The sequence below is a fragment of the Muntiacus reevesi genome, chromosome 5, assembly GCF_963930625.1.
Source record: "Muntiacus reevesi chromosome 5, mMunRee1.1, whole genome shotgun sequence".
Taxonomy (NCBI): Eukaryota; Metazoa; Chordata; class Mammalia; order Artiodactyla; family Cervidae; genus Muntiacus; species Muntiacus reevesi.
The window spans coordinates 82,268,663-82,290,045 of record NC_089253.1 but is presented as its reverse complement, the minus strand read 5'-3'; the positions used below and the strand labels follow the sequence as shown (position 1 = coordinate 82,290,045).

The 21,383-nt window shown below is 36.2% G+C and overlaps 1 protein-coding gene and 1 pseudogene across 5 annotated transcripts in view; both read right to left on the bottom strand.

The window, feature by feature from the left end:
* Positions 1 to 21,383, bottom strand: part of RGS7 (regulator of G protein signaling 7) — a 442,134-nt gene that overhangs the window by 75,686 nt on the left and 345,065 nt on the right. For all 5 annotated transcript variants that reach the window (XM_065935654.1, XM_065935651.1, XM_065935652.1 and 2 more), the window contains one exon: positions 3,506 to 3,612. In XM_065935654.1, coding sequence (XP_065791726.1) covers positions 3,506 to 3,612 — 107 coding nt within the window. The remainder of the gene's footprint in view (positions 1 to 3,505; positions 3,613 to 21,383) is intronic.
* LOC136169011 (large ribosomal subunit protein uL4 pseudogene) lies at positions 12,787 to 14,096 on the bottom strand (annotated as a pseudogene).

Sequence of the window (21,383 nt, the reverse complement as noted above, 5' to 3'; positions counted from 1 at the left end):
GTGACTTGCACAGCACACAGCACAAGAGACAATTTAAAGAAAAACAAACCTTATAGTTTGCTGGAATTTAAAAATTTACTTTCACAGTTCAACTAGACTTTAGGACACTTTAGTGTATGAGTTTCTTTGTTTTTCCGAGTTGGGTTCTTTAGCTGTGATTAAACAGATCCAAAACTGTCTAGCCATCACTCAGTAATCTTTGGCTCATATACTAATGTGGTGAAAGTCATGAAAGTGACCTGGATAACCATGTCAGATCTCAATTTCAATTAGCCAAGGAGAATAATTAGACAATTACAAGTTTACAGTACATACAAAAATTACATGATTGAAAAATTAAGACAAATTTACATACTATAGCATACCAGTGCAACTGTTTGTTTCAAACTTATGCCCCAAAGCTTCTTCAGATTTCTAATGATGGCCAGAATCTCAATCATTTCCTGGAGCAATTATAAACACAACATTGCAAGCTTCCTAGTTTAATTCATGAATTTCAAAATCCTTCCATGGAGTTGAATTTCAATTTAATGTAATAAAGAACTTAATGCTGTCTGGAACCAATGCAAAAATGGAAGCATATACCTTGAACAATAATGTGTTTTCTATTTCTAGAGCTGTTGAAGTATAGACTAATTATTGCCTTGGTAGACACTGTAGCAGGAATTAAATTATCCCTGACTTTGGTGGGGTTTCTTTTGTTTGCCTTTAAAACTTTTGTTTTAAGATTGCATGGTTATTTGATTTACAAATATGTCATATTTATATCATATTTTGAATGTGTGTATATGTCATTAAAGTATCTAACATTAATTCATGTAATTTAAAAGATTATCTATCATCTATTGGAAGGACTGATGTTGAAGCTGAAACTCCAGTACTTTGGCCACCTGATGCGAAGAGCTGACTCATTTGAAAAGACCCTGATGCTGGGAAAGATTGAAGGCAGGAAGAGAAGCGGGCAACAGAGGATGAGATGGTTGGATGGCATCACCGACTCGATGGATATGAACTTGAGTAAGCTCCAGAACTTGGTGATGGACAGGGAGGCCTGGCGTGCTGCAGTCCATGGGGTCGCAAAGAGTCAGACATGACTGAGCAACTGAACTGAACTGATCATCTATTTAGGTATATCAAACTGGGCAATCTTCTGCCTGTACCTAGAAGTAATGTAATACGTTTATCATTTGCACCCATTCTTTTGCTCTGTTGTAAAGCTCTTTAAAAACTGTCTCTCCTTTTCTCCAGAATGTGGTATGGTCCATTCTCAACTTTGCTCATCTCTGCCCATGAACATGACATTAAAGCTTTTTCTGCCTACTAACTTTAGTCTGAGAATGACAAGAGCAGAACTCTGCTCTTGATTACAAATTATACTAACAGCTCAGTTCGTAAAGAATCCGCTTGCAATGCAGGAGAACCCGGTTCAATTCCTGGGTCGAGAAGATCCCCTGGAGAAGGGAAAGGCTACCCACTCCAGTATTCTGGCCTGGAGAATTCCATGGACTGTATAGTCTATGGGGTCACAAAGAGTCAGACACGACTGAGCGACTTTCATTTTCACTTTCACTTTCAAGACATCATTACTAATTTTCAGCCATGCCTCAGCTAGTTTGTTTTGAGGGAAATTTTTGAATTTGATAATTGTCAAGAGACAGATTATATTCAGGGCTTCCCAGGTGGCACTAGTGATAAAGAACCAAGTTGCCAATGCAGGAGACATAAGAGACTGGGGTTCAATTCCTGGGTTGGGAAGCATCCTTGGAGGAGGGCATGGCAACCCACTCCAGTATTCTTTCCTGGAGAATCCCATGGACAGAGGAACCTGGTGGGTTACAGTCCATAGGAGAGCAAAGAGACAGACATGACTGAAGTGACCTACCACGCACACATACAGATTATATTCAGTGCCTCCCTTACAGATATATTAATCTTATACATAGATGATTTTACCTGTAAATTGCCAGTGAAGATGGATAAAAGTTGGTATTTTATCAAAAATATCTTTCATTTAGAATTTGTAAGAAAAAAATTTTAGGCCTAATGTTTACTTTATAGTCTGTATATGAAAAATTCATATAAAAAGTAAGATTTTATGGAATATATAACCCTGCAATACCAAAGTAACTCCTTTAAAAAATCAAAAAGTATTAGTAGCACATACAAAATTTCTTTTCTAATAATTTTTATTCATTAAAATGCTAACCTTAGGGCCACAAGTTATTCTAACCTAATAATAAGCTATTTTAAGCTAGTATTACTTTAAATTTAACTGTTCTAAGGATAAAGCTTCATTATTTTAAAGACTTCTATAATTAAGTGATCCAACTTATTTTAATTGCCTGAGTACTTAGGTCAGTATCACAATTTCAGGAGATTGCATTATTTCCTAGCTATTCAGTGTAAAATTCAATGCTTATTTCCTTAGATAGAAGTGTTCTGTAGCAGTGAGAATATTCTAGGAAGACAAGGACCTTTGAGAACAACTTTTTTCAAAACATGTTCCGTCTGTTCTCAGTTTCCCCAAGCAAGTCCTTAGGCACTGAAGTCACTTAATCAATAACTCAGAGCTAGTGAGAAGAATGCGCCAAAGTCTAAAAGTGGGGCAATGGGAAGAACCCTCTGAAAGTACCTAGAGCTACAGTTTAAACTCTGGCATTATATGTGCCTTAATTTTACAGACTGGAATCCATTAGTCAGTTACTAATGAACCATAATGTCTAATGAAATACATAATACACTTCAGGTAAATCATCGCAACTCATGTCAACTGTAGACCTATGACCAAAATTGGAGTCCACACTCATTTCCTGAAAATTTATTCTTTATAGGTATCTCATTTGAAAATGACCTAGAATAACTCTTGTCAGTTCATAAGTTATCTAAGATGGCCTCCTGAGTATACACATGCAAAGCATCATGCATGTCCTTCACAGACTTTTTCAGTCACCAAGTCATTCCCAACTCTTTGTGATCCCATAGACTGCAGCATCTAGGCTTTTCTGTCCTTCATTATCTCCTGGAGTTTGCTCAAACTCTGGTCCATTGAGTAGGTGATGTCATCCAACATCTCATTCTCTGTTGCCCCTTTCTCCACAGACTTATAGAAGGTCTCAGACATGCAGGGGATATGTATTTATTGGTTAATTCTATCCTGGAGCTTCAAGCATTCCCATGACCGTTTGCTTGGACTGTAGACGGCTCTGGATGACACAGGGTCCAGAGTATAAAAAATTTAGTTACCATATCTCAACTTCCTTCCTAGCAAATAAATATAATTTACAGATGACTCTCTCATCTTCCTGAAATCCACTGTCACTCTGAATTTTTCTCAAACTTTTTATATAAAATATAACTTCAATCATCACACAACTTAGCTTTCACAAATAATTAATTAGATTCTAACTCAAGTCAAAGTAAAATAAGTCAAGTCTCAAAATTTTTGCAAAAACAATGAAAATGCAGACATATTTTTACTTTTAAATAATACTTTTAATAAACTTACTTGGAACCGGTAAAAGGTGCCATCATCCTTGAGTGTGAGGACATGATCCGAGATTGGAAAGAAGTAGCCATGGGCAGCCATTAGTGTTCCCAAATGGAGTGCCTCCACTAGTTCATGAAAACAAATGGAAAAACACACATATAACTCTTTAAAACTGTTCATTTATAGGCACGTAGGATTTTATCTTGTTTCTTTTGAGCACATTCCTACATTGGTATACTCAGCATCCCAGAAAAGCCTGTCTTTGTACTTCTTTCAGCTCTTTCACATAAGGTACCAAGATGGTTCTGCTTTCTGATAGTGATCACAATGACCAATGCATGTGACCAGACCATGAGAACATAAAGCTAAGGAATGTTGAAACTGAAGGTCTTTCTGTAATCAAATCTGCTTCCTTCATTTTATAGATGGGACATGTTCTGCTATGTGTTAATAATCTTCCACAAATATATTCGGCATTTACATAGCACTTTAAACTTCTAAAAGTTCTAATTTGCATCATTCCCTGCCCTGTAATATGAATATCCAATACTATTAGCAATTTTTCTAATGACATGGATCATTACTAGATAATGTTAATAGGCAATGTAAGGCATCTAGAACAATTTATACTGCACTAAGTGAGCCTGCAGTCTGTGGTTGGCTAGACTGCTCTAGCTTTTACTACTCTATATACAATATTCTAGACATGGACTATGTAGAGGTTTATATAACAGTGAAAACATTATATCTTCCCAGTAGTCTGAGAAATAGTTGGAACATAATACTATAATACTCACACTCCTTCTATAGCAGTCAATGGTTTCTCCCAACCAAAGGGATAATAAAATTTGATCACTAGGATTATTACTGTATTTGTGCAGGGACAACATAAAGTTTTCTAACTTGAAGCTTAGAAACTATGGAACTATTCAAGATAGCTTTTAAGTCCAACATAAACATATATGTATATAGAAAATAAAAAAGTTAGATTTATTGATTTGTTTGTGTATCTTTATGTGCAATTTTCTGGTGGCTCATATGGTCAAGAATCTGCCAGCAATGCAGAAGACCTGGATTCAATCCCTGGGTCAGGAAGCTCCCCTGGAGAAGGGAACAGCTATCCACTCCAGTATTCTTGCCTGGGTAATTCCATGGACAGGAGAGCCTGGTGGCCTACAGTCCATGGGGTTGCAAAGAGTCGGACACGACTGAGCAACTGACACTTTTTTACATTTTAATGTGCAATTTATAGATTTAGTTCTATTTTTAGATAAACAACTAAAATGATTCTTTAACTCTAGGATTCTAACAGAATTTCCAGGACTATGTGTATCTCTATCTCCATCTGTTAATCACAGGCAATTTTCACACTTCAGCTAGTACTGAGTCCCTAAACTGCTTGCTATGGCCCACCTACCTAAGCATAACAATCTCTTCCTACCCCTTTCCCATGTCTATACTGGTTAATAATGAAATAATTGTTAAATTTATTTAACCTGTAGTTGGGTACTATAGTGCCCATTTTAATTTTATCTAGCATCTTGCAAAATTTTAAGTGGTAACTTCTACCTCTGGCCTCCACTCTACTGTTCTTGTCAATAAGAAAGAACAACTGCTGACCATCCTCTTTACCATGGGTCTGGAAGTCTGTTATTAAATGACCCAGTTATCTTGTTTACACACCCAATCAATTACACACCTCCTTCCATAGAGTGTTCTTTTTCTACAAAGGAGGATATTTCATCCTTTATGCATCCTTTTAGTTCAAAATCAAGATCTTCTTGCCTGGAATATTCCATAGACAGAGGAGCCTGGCAGGCTGTGGTCCAAGGGCTTGCAAAGAATTGTACACAACTGAGCACAGAGCACATTGTGCTTCATTATTTACCCACCAAATGATTTTTACTTTTCTCCAAAGTACTTTTAGGAAATCCACTTCCATAATTCGTTTTTAACTAGGCTGAGTGAGAGGATCTGGCATTCCTAAATAGCATCAGCCAGTCACATCTTCTTTTTGTGTGTTATTTATAAAACTAAAATGGCAAGCATATCTGTGAGGCATGCTGGCTTATAATAATAAGCAGGTGCCTACAGCCTTGGTCATGTTCAGAATCCCTGGTTGCTCACATTGGCAGCACCAGAAAGAACAATTTATTATATTTGTTTGAGGATTTCAAAGTCAGATGGCCTACTATCTTCTGGGTAGGTATTACCTATATTGTCACAACCATCTTTATTAATTTTATTCCAACAGTCTGTGGCCTAGGAAAATATTATTAGTGCTATTTTCCAGAAAGATAAATTGAGTTATGGCACATGAGGAAAATTTCAGAATATAGATACAAAAAGGAGAACTGAGATGTCCAGAAAGATTAATAGTAAAGGGCTTCTGAACTAAACATAGGAAAGAGTATGACTAAAATGAAATAAAGAAACACCAAAAAAAAAAAAAAAAAAACAGATGCTAACATGCTGACGAGGATTAGAAAAACACAGTGAAAGTAAATACAGGGAAGCTGAAGAAAAGAAAATCAGAAGAAAATGAACAAGTTCTTACAATAGTTACTAATTATATGATAAATCAAACATTTCTAGAGAGCAAGATGAATGTCTGCAGGCTTTCTTCACTATCATAATTAGGCCTGCATAAATGCTTGCTAGAAAGAATAATAGTGAATTAGCAAGCAATCTCAGCCTCCTGCTTTTGAGGTACAAATACTCCATTTTATTGGGTTTAATCATATATATTCTCATTTTACAACCCTCTAAGAGATTCTCAGGCTCATAATTTTATTAATAAGGAAAATTGTTTTTGATAGGTTTTTTAAATGCCCTGAATTCAACATATACACATTTGTGGGAGTATTATTAAGATCAAAATTCAGTTTCTATGTGGCCCACACAAAGTTCAATGCAGAGGTCAAGTCAAACTATTTAACTTAATATTTAAGAGGGCTGAATTTCTAACAAACCATTTAAAATGATTTCCATTTCACTGGTCAAATAGTAACCTGGAAAGTTTGAGATTACAGAAGTTATAATGCTCTGTCACAGGACCTCCAGGGAACATGACTCTAGGACAAGATGAATGCTAAGATAAAAATCAGGCCATCATGGTGAATTTTGTTTCATTTAAGACTAAAACCTTGCATTCAGCACAGCAAAAACAAAAGTAGCTATTGAATAGATGTTTGCTGAATGAGTGAATAAGCAAATTTATGAATAAATGGTATACGGAATATGAAAAACATAGTATTTCACAAAAAATATGAGCTATTGTGTGCCTGATGATGAGGAGCTTGTTAAGCTCTGCCAAGATAAAGTAGATGTTCAAAATATCTTTTCAAAATACTTTTAAAGCTTTTGAAGTGGGGTTGTTGTAGGTATGTTATATGGGAAAAGATAACAGTGATATAAATGGCAGAAATCCCACTAAAAGATCTTAAGAATGGGCTTGAGATGGTTTTCTCAAGGTTGAATTACTGGTAGTAACAATATGGAGACATTTTTCCACATGGTCCAGCTGCTCCTAAATCTCCACAATAGCCTTAATTTAATGAGAATCTGGAGGACTACTGGCAGTCTTGGATCTAAGTGTTAAAAGAATTTAGTGGGTAATCTATAAGGATCACCCTCCCAATAATGGCACAGCAGATGGCTCCACAACATTATGCTTCTCAGCAAAATAATTAATCATCTTGTACATGTGTTATCCACATCACCCACACAGCTAAATAAAGTTCAACAACAAATTTACTGTAAGATTCCAGTTTATTTTTCATTTGGATATTCAAGCATGAACAAACTCAGGAGTAAAAGTACATCTCTAAACAACTGTTACTATGTGAACAGTGTAATGTGGCTTTGTTAAGCCAGATGTACTAATTTCATTACTTCACCTCGAATCTTTAAATAACAGAATTATCAAAATTCTTTAAAAGCAAAAGGAATTTTACATGGTGTAATTTGCTTTGGAACCATAACTACTTCAGAAAGTCAAAAGGATAAAAAGTATACTATAAAAGAGGTTTGTGTTGTTCAGTTCTATATTTCCATATGTAGAAATATATACATATATTTCCATATTAAATTTGTAATTATAACACATTTTCAGAACTCAGTATATTTTCTTTATCCAGCAGTCCCACTGCTGGCAGTCTCAGTCCCTCCCAGATATACCATATATTTTGACACTGATACAATAATGCCTCTGAGTCAAGAAAATAATAATAAAAATTTTCACTAAAAATTACATTTTTATTCCTGTTATGCATTTTTACTTTTATTTTAATGGGTATATAAATCAGCAAATGTGATTCATTTATCAACACATTTATCAACACATACATGATGTAGCAAATATGATTAGTGTATGGGGTGAAGTATTTTAGAAGGATATCCACTCAAGACAGAAAAAAAAGACAGTGGAAAATATGACATTAAGGCAAGAAAAGGTAAAGAGTAGTCACAGGTAAGTTATTAAATGGCATTAATAAAATAACAGACATTCATCACCATTATGCCTGAGTCATAAAGGAAAGATTTTGTTAACCTTGTTATTCTCTAAGAAGACAGGGAAGTGGTTATAGAAATATTTTAAAATACTATACTCTTTTAGAATAGGCATTTGCAAGGTAAGATGAATCATGTGGAAAAATCACACATGCAGATTTTTTCTCCAACAAGGTCAAATAAAAGTGAAATAATGACAATAGTTAGGGACTTCTGAGGTAAGTCTATCTTCTCAATAGTAAGAGTTAGTGAAAGCAGTAAGTATTTGGGCTTTCCTCTTTTTTTTAAAAAAAACATCATTTTCACATAGGAAAATGAAGTGCCACTTGCTTTTTAGTACTCACAAACCAGGGTTTCTAAGTGTATAATATGGTATACAGATTAGATAAAAAGATTTTACTTGGGAGAAATAAAAACAAGCTTAATTCATACCAACTGTGAAGATGACACTAGGTAATTAAAACAGGTAAATAATATTTCCAAGCAAAGGAGCACAGTATGGAGTGAAGCAACTAGAATATGCAAGCCAGCTGCTCGGGTTCAAACCCTGACTCCCTCATGTGCTGGCTGTAAAACTGGGGCAGAAGATACATTCTCTGGACCTTAGAGTCCTCATTTGTAGAAAGAAGGCAATAATAAAACACTGATGTTAAAAGTTTGTCATGAGGATCAATTGAGATAAATGCACTTAAAATAAGGCCAGTCACATAGAAGAGCTCCAAAAATGTGTTATTAGAGTTGGCTAATATTAATGAAAGAACCCATTTGGTAGCACTTAGTGCAAAAGTCAGTGGGGAACCTAGTAGCTGGTATTGATCCAGGCTTCCAGATCATGTTGAACACTCCCAACTGAACACTCTTTAAAGTCCTCCAGGTGATCCAACTGGAATTTTTAGTGTATAGATGATGAATCTGCTCTGGAATACACTTACATTATTCCTAGGAAGCAAAGAACACTATCCAAATTCTAAAGATTTGGTATCACAGTTATAGGAAAAATTTTCCAAAGGTAACATATTCTGCACACTGGATTTACAATCTGAAACACAAAAATGCAAAAGATCAGTGAGAATTCCCCCAGTTCAAGGGAGGGTGGGGAAGACTAATACAAGGGCACAGAACCTGGCAATGCTGAAGAACAACAGTGACAGAGGGAGCGCAGCGCCAGCAGGTAGAATGGAGGTGCTTTCTTAAGGAAGCATAATATTTTCCCAGGACTCAAAAAAAAAAAAAAAATTAACTCGTTAAAAAATTAGTACTGAAAGTAACAGGATCATACATCAATGGCCCTTATCACACACACAGGGTAGAGTAGTCTAGTTGCTTCATATGGCTAAGTACAAAAGCTTAGGAAATTATTTCAATATGAAGAACAGCACAGAAATATTTTAAAAGAGAAAGATATCACACAGGTGATACCTTTGTGATATCGGTGTGGAGGACTGGTTTAAGATCCATGGTATCTGGTAACTATATTATATCAGGATGTTCATTTCACTGATACAGTATATCCTTTTGTAAAAATGGTAGGTGCATCATTGTATAAAATGAGCTGCACTTCAACAAGATTCTGTTTTATTTATATGTGTGATTAGGTTGCTAGAACAGTATTCAGAGGAGAGAAAAATCACACTTTTATTCAAGAACAGTGTAAGGAAAGTGTAAGAATCACAAGAGCCAAGGCAATAATAAATTACAGTGTAAAGCAACATTCCTTCTAATGTTCAATATACATTCTGCAAAATTTCCATTTTCATCTAAAAAATATTTATTTATTTGCCAGCACTGGATCTTAGTTGTGGCATGCCGGATCTTCAGGTATATGTAGACTCTTAGTTGTGGTATGTAGTTAGTTGTGGCATGTAGAAGTTCCCTGATCAGGTATCAAATCTGGGCTCCCTGCATTGGGAGCAGAGTCTTAGCCACTGGACCACCAGGGATTTTCTTCTATTGCCATTTTCTTCATTGTTTTGGGTTCATTTTTACAGGTCTTTTTTCTTCCCTTCCTCTTTGTTCTCTTGTTGATGATCATCTTTAGTGTTCATTTGGGATGCTTCTTCTTTTTTCGCTTGTGTATATACTATAGTTCTTTGGTTTGCATTCCCCATAAGTTTTTTGTTTAGCAGTCTATATATGTAGAAAGTTGTTTTAAGTTGCTGGTCTCTTTTCCACCTAGAGAAGTTACTTTAGCAATTCCTGTAAAGATGGTTTGGTACTGCTCAATTCTCTTAGCTTTTCTCCCTGTAAAGATTTTTATTTATCTGATGAATATGAATGAGAGCCTTGCTGGGTAGAGTATTCTTGGTTGTAGGTTTTTCCATTTCCTCACTTTAAAGATATCATACCACTCCCTTCTGACCTGCAGAGTTTCTGCTAAAAGATCATCTGAAAATTTTATGAGGATGCCCTCATATATTACTTGCTGCCTTTCCTTTGTTGCATTTACTACTTTTTCTTTATATTTAATTCTTACTATTTTGATTAGCATGGGTCTTGACATGTTCCTCCTTGTTTTATCCTGTGTGGGACTCTCTGCACTTCCTGGACTTAGGGGACTCTTTCATTTTCCAGGTTAAAGAAGTTTCCGTTTGTTGCCCTGCATGTAGGATTGTTGGTACCATCTTTCTAAATTCCATATATATGTATTAATATACAGTATTTGTCTTCTTCTTTCTGACTTACTTCACTCTGATATGATATGATAGTGGGTCTAACCACGGCTCTGCAAATGAAATTGTTTCATTCCTTTTAATGGCTTTTGTTTTTATTTTTATTGTCTTCCTACAATTTATGTAAGAATGTTTAATTTATGTTCTTTTCTAGAGTTTTACGATGTCAAGTCTTATGTTGATATTTAAACCTTCAAGCCATTTTGAGTTTATTTTTGTGTATGATGTATATGTGTGTTGTAAATTCACTGATTAACATGCAGCTATCCAGCTTTCCCAACACCACCTGCCAAAGAGACTGTGTTTTCTCCATTATATACTCTTGCTTCCTTTGTCAAAGATTATTTGACCATAGGTGTGTGAGTTTATCTCTACATGCTCTACTCTGTTCCATTGATCCATATGTCTCTTTTTGTACAAATACCATGCTGTTGTGGGTACTATAGCTTTGCAGTACTATCTGAAATCTGGGAGGATTTTGCGTCCAGCTCTGTTCTTCTTCCTCAAGATTGCTTTGACACTTCTGAGTCTTTTATTGTTCCATATAAATTTTTGGATTATTTGTTCTACTTCTGTGAAAAATGTCATGGGTAATTTAATAGGGATCACAATAAATTTGTAGACTGCTTTGGATAGTATGCACATATTAACAATATTAATTCTTCCAGTCTAAGAGCACAGTATATCTTTCCATTTCTTTGAATCATTTCCTTTATCAACGTTTTATAGTTCTCAGCGTGTAAATCTTTCAACTTTTTGGTCAGGTTTATTCCTAAGTATTTTATTTTCTGATGCGATTTTAAAAAGTACTGTTTTTTTACTCCCTTTCTGATATGTTAATGTTAGTATAAAGAAATGAAACCAATTTCTGTATTTTAATATTGGATCTTGCTACCTTGCTGAATTCATCATTGATAATTTTGAGGTTAATAAACAAATTTGCATTGTTTGATAACTATTAGCTTGTAAATTTTAAAAGGTTTCTTTACCTTAATTAACTTAAAGGAATGGGCCAATGAACCTATAAAATATGCTTTCTTTAAAAAACTATGAAAGTGAAAGTAGCTTAGTCATGTCTGACTCTTTGCAACCCCATGGACTATACAGCTCATGGAATTCTCCTGGCCAGAATACTGGAGAGGGTAGCCTGTCCCTTCTTCAGGGGATCTTCCCAACCCAGGGATCGAACCAGGGCCTTCTGTATTGCAGGTGGATTCTTTATCAGTTGAGCTACCAGGGGATCTCTCCTCCCTCCCCACAAAAACTATAGTAGATATATTAATTTCAGACAAAGCAAACTTTATAACAGGGGGATTGTCAAGGCTAATGTAGGATGATGAATAATCATAAAGAGGTCAAATCTCTAGAAGACAGAACAAGCTAGAGGTCTATAAATTTAACAGAGTGTCAAAATATATAAGGCAAACAGTGATAGGACTGAAAGGAGAAATATACAAATCCATTATTATACTTGTAAACTTCAGCACCAGTCTTTTAGTAATAGATACATAAAACAGAAAAAAAGATCAATAAGACTTAGATGAACCTGAAGAACACTATCCATCACTTGATGTAATTGATGTGTATATAATATTCTATCCAACAATAGTAGAGTTATTTTGTAGCACATATGAAATATTCATCAATGTTCAAAGAGATGAATCACATTCTGGGCCACAAAACAAACCTTAAAATATTTAAAAGAATAAAAATCATACAAAGTATGATTATAATAGAATTATATATATTATTAAGTTAAACTAAATATCAGTAAAATAAGGATAGCTGATAAATACCCAAATGTTGGAAATTAAATAATACACATCTTAGTAATTCATATGTCAAAGAAAAATCCTAGAGAGAAATTAAAAATTACAATGAGCTGAATGAATATATAATTTATCAAAACTTGTATTCTATAGCAAAGGCAGTGCTTAGAGGGAAATTTATAGTGTTGAATGCATCAATAACCTAAGGTGGGGCTTTAGTATCACAGAAACTAGAGGACGAAGGGTGATTTATTTATTTATTTATTTCTCATTGCCTCTTTGTTCAGGTCTTCATTCAAAATTAGCTGTTCGAAATGATTTGGCATTTACGGAATAAACAAGTTTAAGCTTATGCTGCAGCCTTCTTTTCCTCTGAGGTGGGTTTCTTTTCTGTGGGTTTCTTTTCAGCTGCTGGTTTCGTGGTCCCTGCAGCCTTTTTTCCCACCACAGGCTTCTTCAGCTTTTTAACACCAACAGCTTTCTTTTCTTTGTTTCCCACCACAGGCTTCTTGCCCTGAACCCCCTTCTGATCTGATTTGGCTTCTAGTGCTGCTGCTGCCTTATCCATGCAGATTTTGTGGTTCTTGGCCCGTTGAAGAATGGTGTTCCGGCACAAGGTCTTTGTGTGTGGGTTAAGCTTCAACATGATTCTCAGGTTTTTCAGTGGATGCTTCCTCAGGACTCTGTGATGAATCTTCTTGCATTGTGCTCGGAGTTCTCTTTGGATTTCTGGGCTTTTCAAGATTCTGCTGAGGTCTGTATTGAGCATCTTGTGCATGGGGAGGTTGTAGTTACTCTTGAGGGAGGCTGCTTTAGGCCAAGTGCCGTACAGCTCATCTAACTTTGGGAAAGCACTTCCAGTCCAAATGCAGAAACGTCCCACATGACCACCAGGGGCAAGTTTCAAAATGTTCAGCTTGCTTACATTAAGCAGAGTAATTCCAGGGATGTTTCTGAAGGCCTTGATGATACCATTGTCCTCATTATAGATGATGCAGGGTCCCCTGCGCTGGATACGGTGACGGTTTCTCATTTTGCCTTTGCCAGCTCTCATTCGCTGAGAGGCATAGACCTTTTTGATATCATTCCAGGCCTTAAGTTTCTTCAGAAGCAAAACAGCCTCCTTGGTCTTCTTGTAGCCTTCAAGTTTATCTTCAACCACCAAAGGAAGTTCAGGAACTTCCTCTATGCGATGACCTTTAGACATGACCCTCGCTGGTAAGGCTGAGGCAGCCAGTGCAGAGCAGACGGCATATCGCTTCTGCATTGTATCCACTCTGCGGTGCCAACGTTGCCAGGTCTTGGTTGGTGCAAACATGCGGCCCCCACGACACGTATTTCCAAAAGCACCCTGACCAGAACGGTGAGTCCTGCCACCTCGAACCCTGGGAATTCGAGCCACAGCTCTGCCGGTCCCCAAGACTCAGCACTGGTTTGGTGACCTGCTAATTCACTGACAGCATAGGGCTGTCTGCTGTTTTTGCGCAAGTTGGTGTGAACAAAGTTAACAATATCGGGTCGAATGGGAGCCTTGAACACAGCAGGCAAAGTGACATTTTTGCCAGAGGACTCCCCCTTTTTGGAGTACACTGATATCAGTGGACGAGCACACACCATGGCAGGGAGAGGAGAAGGCCATGCTCCTCTCAACTCGGCAGCTCCCACAGGAAAAGAGAAGGGTGATTTAAAGCTAGAGAAAGGATAAAATTACAGAAGCAACCAGGAAACAATAGAGAAAGATCAATGAAACTGATAGACTTCCAGCCAGGCTAACTAGGAAAAGAAGAAAGAAAAAACAAATTGTCAATATCAGAAAAGAGAGGGGAGATACTGTGGATCATTACTACTGACCTATGAATATTAAAAAGATAATAAAATAACACTATCAACAGCACTGTGCTCACAAATTTGATAACTTAAGTAATCAACTACTTGAAAGATATAAACCAAAACATACAAAAGAGGCAAAAGGAAACCTGAATAGCTCTATTATTTCAAAGAGAGGAATCAATAGTTAGTTACCTCCCTTCAAAAAAAGCAATAGTTCTAGAAAGTTTTGCTGGTAAATTCTACCAAATATTTAGGGAAGAAGTGCTACCAGTTGTTCTTCCAGAAAATTACAAGCAGAGAGAACAGTTCCTAACACTTTCTATAAGATTAGTATTACCTAAATAGTAAACTCAGAGAAAGACATTACAAGAAGGAAAAGGACAGACCATTTTCTCTTACTAAGATAGAAACAAAAATCCTCAATGAAATATTATCAAATAAAATTCAACAATCAATAAAAAAGGATTCCACCACAATCAATCTTCTTCCTTGTCTTTCTTTTCCAAAACTTTGTGAGGAAGTATAAAAAACCCAGAGGTTCATGCGGATATAAATAAGTGACTGAATAAGTGGAGGATATAGACAAAGTTCCCCATTCAAAAAAAAATTGGAGTAATTTATGTATACATTTCACCCTGAATGAGTTGAAGCATAAATTCTTATTCCTTTAGTTTGAGCTACATTTAGGAATCTCTTTCCAAAGTGTATGAAAAAGGTGGGGAAAATGTCACTTTACAATGAGATTTATATCATCAACATAAAGTACAAATCTAGGTTCACTGTTTTTTAAAAAACATAGCAATTTGTTATGTAAAACAATTTCTTAAAAGCTGAAAAGAATCCTTTTCTTCTATTAAATATCCTTTACACTTTTGTCTAAGGTCAGATGACTATATTTGTGTGGGTCTATTTCTGGGCTGTTCCACTGATCTATTTGTCTGCTCTTTCCCCAATAGGACAATAATACTTAATTTATTTTGTTGCAAAATGTTTTCCATCTTTCCAGTGGGAACTCTCTCGATTGGCTTCTGTGTCCATTTGGCATACCTCCAACATTCTGTGTACCCTTATTAAATTCATATTATTAACTGAAAGAAGGCAGTCTAAAAAGATTATAGACTGACACCATCTATATGACATTCTGAAAAAGGAATAATAGAGATAGTAAACGATCAGCAAGCTATGACAAAACTAGACAGCGTATTAAAAAGCAAAGACATCACTTTGCCAACAAAGATCCATATAGTCAAAGCTTTGAATTTTTTTCAGTAGTCATGTACAGATGTGAGAATTGGACCATAAAGAAACCGGAGCATTGAAGAATTGATGCTTTTGAACTGTGGTGCTGGAGAAGACTCTTTAGAGTCCCTTGGAGAGCAAGGAGATCAAACCAGTCAATACTAAAGAAATCAACCCTGAATATTCATTGGAAGGACTGATGCTGAAGCTGAAGCTCCAATACTTTGGCTACCTGATGTGAAGAGCCAACCCACTGGAAACAATTCTGAGGCTGGGAAAGACTGAAGGCAAAAGGAGAATGGGGTCAGCAGAGGATGAGATAGTTAGATAGCATCACCAACTCAATGGACATGAGTCTGAGCAAACTCCGGGAGATGGTGAAGGACAGGGACGTCTGGAGTGCTGCAGCCCATGGGGTCGCAAAGAGTCGGACACGACTTAGTGACTGAATAACAACAAAACAGACCAATGGCTGTCTGGTGTGATGAAAAGAACACTTATCTCTGTGGTCTTCCTCCCTCAAACCTAAAACCCCAGAGAAATCATCAAAAAAAAAAAAAAAAAATCAAACAAATCCTAGTTCAGGGAGATTTTATAAAACACCTGACTAGTACTCCTCAAAACTGTCAAGGTCATCAAAAACAAGGAAAGTCTGAGAAACTCACAGTTTAGAGATAGTTACCAAGACACGACAGGCTTCCCTGGTGGGTCAGTGGTAAAGAATCCGCCTGCAATGCAGAAGACGCAGGAGATGTGGGTTTGATCCCTGGGTTGGGAAGATCCTCTGAAGGAGGACATGACAACCTACTCCAGTATTCTTGCCTGGAGAATCCCATGGACAGAAAATTCTGGCGAGCTACAGTCCATATGGTCGCAAAGAGTTGGACATGACCAAAGCAACTGAGCATGCATGAACCAAGACATGACAACTAAATATAACAAGACATGATAACTAAATGTAACCTGGATGAGAGTGCAGTACATAAAAAGGACGTTAGGTAAAAACAAAGAAAATGTCAATAAAGTATGGGCTTCAGTTAGTAATGTACCACTATTGGCTCATTAGTTTTGACTAATGTATCATACAAATGTAAGCCATTAAAACAACAAGGGAAACCGAAAGTGGGAGAGTGTGTGGACAGCAACCAATGTGAATGGTATTCAATAATGTGGGAGAGTTGAAATTGTTTCCAAGTACACAGAATAAAAGGAAAAAAAGATGAAATATGCATGAGTCACCTCCCCAGGGGGCTCCTAATCTGGTTGCCTTCTAATATATTCTCCACAGTATCTTTCAAAGGACAAACTCTAACCTTGTGTTTGCTGGAAGGATCAAAGATAATGCAGCTAAAATATCTAACTGTATCTGGAACATAGTAGAAAAAACAAATGTGGACATGACTTTTCTATTTTCCAAGTTAAATCTATTCAAAGTTCCACCTTCTGCCCATCACCCAATTCACTCCTTAATGATGTGCTACAGAACATCTTTTATCCCGCCTCTATAAGGAAGTGGTTCCCCAGAACTCATTATGGCCAAACCTTGCCTGTATACTACATTCATACATTCATTCTTCTAGACAAACTGGATCACTTAGTGATCTGGAGAAGATAATTCTCTCCTCTGTGCCATTATTGCCAGAAAAGCCTCCTTGCTATCAAGTAGAATTCTATGCAATTCCCTGAATCTACTCAAATATAGCCCCCCTCATGAAGCCTTTTCTGATTCCTTTAGGATCAAGCTCACCCTCCAATGAGCCCCCAGTACCTGATGTCATTTACTGTAACTAATTGTGTTCTGGTATTAGTCTTTCCTATTATTTCTTTAACATTCTGAAATACAGGAACTCTGCTTAAACTCTTTTTTTCCCCCCCGGGCCAAACAATTCACAAATGTAAAGTGGAATAATATATCATTTGTATTTAAAATAAAGCAAGGAAAAGAAATTTAATTTCTAAAGAAAATACTTTTGAGTGTGTCTTTAATACTCATATATACACATTGCTTTGATACCAGATATGATTAAAAGCCTGCATTTTAGGAGGTGATATATTACCTCTGCAGGACTAAATTAAAAGAGTCACAATGTCTTGAAACAAGCGGCACATCTAATGCTTGCTCTAAGAATATGAAGAAAATATGTAATTTATATGTAAGAATTTTATACTTTGTTACTTTGTTGTTACTTTGCATCTAAAAATCACACATTACCAGAAGAAGTTTTGAGAATTTGTTCAATTTCTAAAACAGAATAGAGGGTAACAAACTTCAAATGCCATCTTCCCTGTTTTTAATTAACACCTAGTATGAATGAAGAAATTATTTTAACCCCAAGTCCATGTTTTGAAATTCAAGTACATGCTTCGATACATTTGGAACAGAAAATGGCTAAAAGATCCTTTTATATTTCTTCCATACATCTTGAACTCAGCTTGAAAAATTCAATAAAAAACTCAGTAAATTAATGGTAGCTGAGGCAAAACTCATGGAACTTGAGACCTTACCCATTCACGGATGACATAAACTAACCTATTCAGAGTCCCTTAATTTTGCCCATGGGAAGTGATGCTGCATTTTCTGACAGCTGAAAACACATTTTAAGAAGAACCTAACTGAAACAAATACTGGATGTGAAAATTTTCTTTATAAGAGCAACACAGCTTGAGACTTAACTATGGTAAAAATGCAAATACCTTTTATTCACATGAAAAATTATGATCAATGAACTTCAGTCTAATTACAAAAATGTCTGACTGGAATGACTTACGAAGTACAGTTATGAATAAAGATACATTTAATGGCAGAATCAATTTTAATTACATTAATACTTTAGTACATTTATAATTTGAATTTGAATGCTGAGAGAAATTTTGAAAGTAGTATAAAAAAAGAAAAAAGCCATTAATAACAAATGGTTGACTCCAGAAAATTTTATTTGACAAGTAGCATGCTATCTATTGGCATACTCTAATTTTAAATTTGTAACATCCCCTGTCTACAATGAGAGTATATAATGAAGTCCACCTAAATGGGGCCAAAGAGCATTTGGTATTAAATTTGCATCTTTCTGAGGATAACAGTTTATAGGGGGAGGAACATTTTTCAAGGGCATTAAACTATTTTAAGAGTTCTGAAACTTAAAGAGTTTGAAGTCTTTATCCATCCTAATTCTGATATTTCACATTCTATCTTTAATTGATCAATATATTGTTCAAAACTTTGCACTTTACTCAAGCTCAGATATCAAGGTTGTTTCTCTAAATCTATGCTTGTATTTATCTGATACTTTGCTGAAAATACAGGATTCGGATGACTTGAAATCCATTAATTATTATTTTTCAAACACACACTGAATGTTATCCTTGCACTAAATCTCTCTTTTCATAAATGGGGCATTTATCTTACTTTCCAAGACTGTCTCACTCTGCACTCCTAATCCAGTTCTCTTCACTAATATCAGGGCTTTGCTCACTCAACAGTTTCAGAGACTTTGTCAAGTAAACCTTTCTTTGCTGAGTCGTCACATTTCTCATTTAGTTTCCTTCTCATAAGTACTATAAGTATACTCAAAGAATTATTCTTATTAGAGAAAAAAGAAGCAAGAAGAGGAGAAAGAAGGAAGTAAGAAAAGGGAAAGAAGGAAGGTGAGGGAAGTCAAAGGAAAGAGGAGAGGGAGGGAAAGAGGAAGGGAGGGGAGGAGGGAGGCAAGAAGGAAGGAAGGAAGAGGGGAGGGAAGGAGAGAATCTGTTCTTGGTTTTGCTACTCCCAAGTACCAGCCTATCACCTTGGTCCCCTTTCTTTTGAGGTCTCTTTTCCTAAAAGAGTACTGTGCACATATCCCTCACTTCCTGCTCTCAACATCTTCCTTAGCTTCCTGCATCCTGCCTTCTGAATCTAAAGCTTTACTAAATTTGCTCTCTCAAAGGGTCACCAGTGACTTCCCAGTGCAAAATTCCTACAATTTCCTCCCACTCCCTCACTCTTTTTTGCTCAACAAGCTACTGATGGATTTCTTCCAGGGACCCCCTGTTTGACTTCCATCACACTCTATCTACCTTAGTGTTATTCCCTCTGACTCCTGACCTCTTCTTCCCTTTTTCCTCCCAAACCACGGTAAGGAGGTACTTTGAAATTTGTCTTTGCAATGGCTCCCATTTTCCTTTACTCTTTCTGTATTCTTTCTTCTTTGGCAAGCTCCTCTAATTTCATAGCTTTTACTACCAAATGTAGATAGCTCATACATGGGAAAATGTACTAAACAAAGTGCCAGCCCAACCTTTAATAAATATGGGGTGTATAAATAGGCATGCAAACATACTTTGTGATAAAAATGTCAATGAGGCAAGTGCAGTGTATTCTGGAAACACATTAAATGGACATCCAGTGAAATCTTTGGAGGTCAAGAACCTTCCTGGAGGAGCTGATACATACAAGTTCTAATGAAAAAGAAGAACTAGAAAGGAAGTAGGAGGTTCCAAGCAAAGAAAGCAGCCTATTCCTCCAATTAAAAATAAAAAATAAATTTAAAAGGAGTTTTATAAAAAAATCAGCATATTCAAAGGCTTGTAATTAGGAGTACAATGTCACTTAACAGACATCAATTTGCTGACTAGAAAGAACAGTGGAGGGGGCACAAAAAGTTGTCATCTGAATAAATGCCATGATAAATAGGGCTATATCAAAAAGCGTTTTACATTCAATCTTAAAAGTTTGGACTTTATCCTGAGGACACTGGGGGATCTATTGAACCTTAGAACAGACATACTTAGGTCTGCATTTTGGAAAGATCATCTTAGATGCACTGAAATGAATATATGAGTATGGGACAAGGAAAGAGGGGATATGAGTTAGAAGATAATGGTAGTTCCCAGTGAGATGTGACTGTATAGGAAATAAGAAAAGATGCAGAGATGATGGAGATAAGTAGGCAAATGTGAGAGATATTTAGAAGGGAAAGTCTATGCAGATTTGGGAACAAAATGTTGAAGTAAATTTTAATTTTTTGCATACATTAGATGCCTGATAAAAATCCAAGTGGAAATCTCTATTAGTTGGATTTGTAGGTCAGGGACTCAGAAGGGATTTTATGTGTATTCACAGCAATAGTGGATAAAATAAGGAAGTATATGGACTCTATAGAGCCAATAAATAGGAAAAAAAAGATACTTGGGTCTCAAAAACCCTGAGTTTTTGATACAAGCAGAGAAATCTGGGAACAACACTAAGTTGAAGGATGAGAAAATGATGGCACAAACTAGAGAATGGAGCAAGGAAATACAGAAAAGAGTGAAAAACACTGCAAGGATGTCAATTCAGGACTGAGAGTTGATTACCAAATTTAGCAAGAAGAAGAGGATCACTCAGTACACTGAATAAAAGTTTCAGTTTATAAGTGGAGGACACAAGCAAGATTTCATGAATTCAGAAATTGGAGAGAGAAGAATTAGAGATAGCAAGCGGAAATGAATTTGTAACAATAGGAGAGATAATAGAAGAGTAGGTAGAGTGTATCACAGGTCAACATGGTGTTTATGACGGGAGAGAACTGTGGTGAGTAAACCAATAAATATATGGTAGTCTAAAACAGAAAATAGAAATGTGAAGGGTGCAACAAGAACCCTGGGGCAGTATAACTCAGGAGAGGAGGTAAGAACAAGTATACACATGGTTACATTTCTAGGAGGGAGGAAGAGTTAGAAAGTTGAGAAAGCTACTCTATTATTTTCTCTGAAAGGTCCTAGTCAATGCTGAGGATGACTGAGAATGAATATGACAGGGAACTTTAGGAAAATGAAGGTTATAAACAATCACTCCCACTGGATAAGTCATTTTTTATGATTAAAATCTATAATTGCCAGGAAATCTTGAAGGCATGA